The sequence below is a fragment of the Amphimedon queenslandica genome, unplaced genomic scaffold, assembly GCF_000090795.2.
Source record: "Amphimedon queenslandica unplaced genomic scaffold, v1.1 AMPQUscaffold_13054, whole genome shotgun sequence".
Lineage (NCBI taxonomy): Eukaryota > Metazoa > Porifera > Demospongiae > Haplosclerida > Niphatidae > Amphimedon > Amphimedon queenslandica.
The window spans coordinates 56628-58644 of NW_003546710.1; the positions used below are offsets into that span (position 1 = coordinate 56628).

The following is a 2017-nucleotide window of genomic DNA, read 5'->3' on the forward strand; positions in this document are numbered from 1 at the left end:
TATTATACTTGTTAAGCTCAACATACACTATGCAGCATTTGTTGCAAACAACTTGTTGCATGCAACACAGTTTATACAGGAGTCAATGGAGCTTGCAACATGTTGCATGAAATAGGAAACAGTTCTATTTCATGCAACATATTGCAAGCTCCATTGATTCCTGTATAAATTGTGTTGCATGCAACAAATGTTGCATAGTGCATGTTGGCTTTAGTACACACTAGGACAGTAAACTCTTTTAATGTGTTGAATATCTCCAGGTGACAATGATCCTCTTTGTCCCACATCTGATGATGAACCCTTAAGTTGAGAAGTGAATGTCATTGAATCCTGATAGGCCAAACTAGTATAAGAGTAATACTGGCATTGCTTTGGACTATAATGCATGATGGAGTAGTAATCATATGGTTGGTTGAAAGTTCTGAATCCTTCTTTAATGGTCATCTGACTATTACCTGCCTTTACAAATAAAGCAACAGTTATTGATTATGTAAGTTTACATGTGTTCCAGTAAGCAATTGTAACGTATCGATTTCTGTCAGCTCTTTGGTGTTCGTGAGCTCTACCAAGTGCATGCATGACTTCATGTGCTGGTGTCATCTTTCTGTCAGTACCTGCTGCACAGTTAGCTTTTAGGTTAATGACCCTTGCTCCAGCAAAAGGTTTTCCTAAATATGTACTGCAACTGAAAAGAATAACAGGAATTTAATTTTTCTAACACTAATAGTTAGCTTACGAATCTCCTTTAACAAAGCTTAAGTAATATGGATCTGAACATCTCTTTTGTGGAAATTTTAAACAAGTCTTATCCTGAAGAGCTTTCAATGAGAGAAAAATATTAGATTTGATAGATTTATCATCCCCGCCTGTAGCACTGACAAATTGCTGATCGATTTCATGTGGTATTGTCTTGCTCCATTCATTCAATGAATTTAATTTCATCCAATTTTGAGAGTTTACTAGTCCATCCCAGCCACTCTCATAGTATATTGCTGCTTGTTCTTTAGTAACTAATATATCACCATCAATGAGTACTAGATCCTCTTCATCCTCAGCTATATACAATAATAATGTGACATTTTATTATGCATTATTAATTTTTACCTCTTTCTACTTCTGGGCAAGACTCATTTTCAATGTCTTCATCAAAGTCTATAAGAACCATTGATGAATCCTACACTAGTCTCTATTGCATTATTATTAACTTACAGTCTGCAGGTGGTATCTCTACACTAATGACATTCACTATCATGCAAATAATGAATGCTATGATGAGTCTCATAGTTGCCTCTTGCTTCACTAGTTACTATGCAGTTCTTAGATTCTTATAATAAGTCTTGTTAAATAAACTAATTAAAGCTTGGCAGTTTATTTCATCTTGTCCAATTAGAAACACAATCTGTAGATAGTTTATGATACCTTAGTAAGCAATTGCAAATTTATAAGTTGATTTATCAATAAATTAATCTACTTGCGATTTCTGTCTCTTATTGAACATAATCTTATATTTTTTGTAGGATTCCGATACTTGGATTCAGTGGTAGGACTGGTAAAGCTGGTCGGATTGGTGCTTGTGTTATGCTGTACAAACCAAATCAAGAATTCATGATTAACCAAGTGGAGTAAGCAATCTTCTAAGTGCATTAATTTGTCAAGCAATATTGATAGTTGGAATAGCTTCAAAAGGTTTTGATTATTTTTTCCATTACACATCAATGCCTTATGTCATCTTGAAATATTAAATCTAGTTTAATCACAAATTTTTTGAGTTATAAGGATACAAATATGATATCTGAGCTGTTAAGGCCCCAATTGTAATACTAGTATTAATAGTCCACACGCTTTCATTATGCTATGTCTCACTGAGTGTGCATCAATGCATTCATATTGACACTTGTTTATTGTACTTGCAGATTAGTTGATTGTACATTGTTATATCTAAATCTTTATTATCTCTACTCTCAAATATTAAATCATTAATTTAGTAGTTCTAAGCTATCTGTAGAAAATTTGCCTG

General features: G+C 33.5%; 1 protein-coding gene across 1 annotated transcript; it reads right to left on the reverse strand.

Moving 5' to 3' along the window:
* Window positions 1-167: 167 nt before the first annotated feature.
* LOC109585501 (zinc metalloproteinase dpy-31-like) lies at window positions 168-1293 on the reverse strand. Its single transcript, XM_020001614.1, has 5 exons — window positions 1210-1293; window positions 1105-1152; window positions 737-1055; window positions 501-685; window positions 168-455 (listed from the first exon to the last, which is right to left on the reverse strand). Exons 1-5 carry the CDS (start codon window positions 1280-1282, stop codon window positions 211-213), a joined length of 870 nt encoding a protein of 289 aa, XP_019857173.1. The 5' UTR covers window positions 1283-1293; the 3' UTR covers window positions 168-210.
* Window positions 1294-2017: the final 724 nt, after the last annotated feature.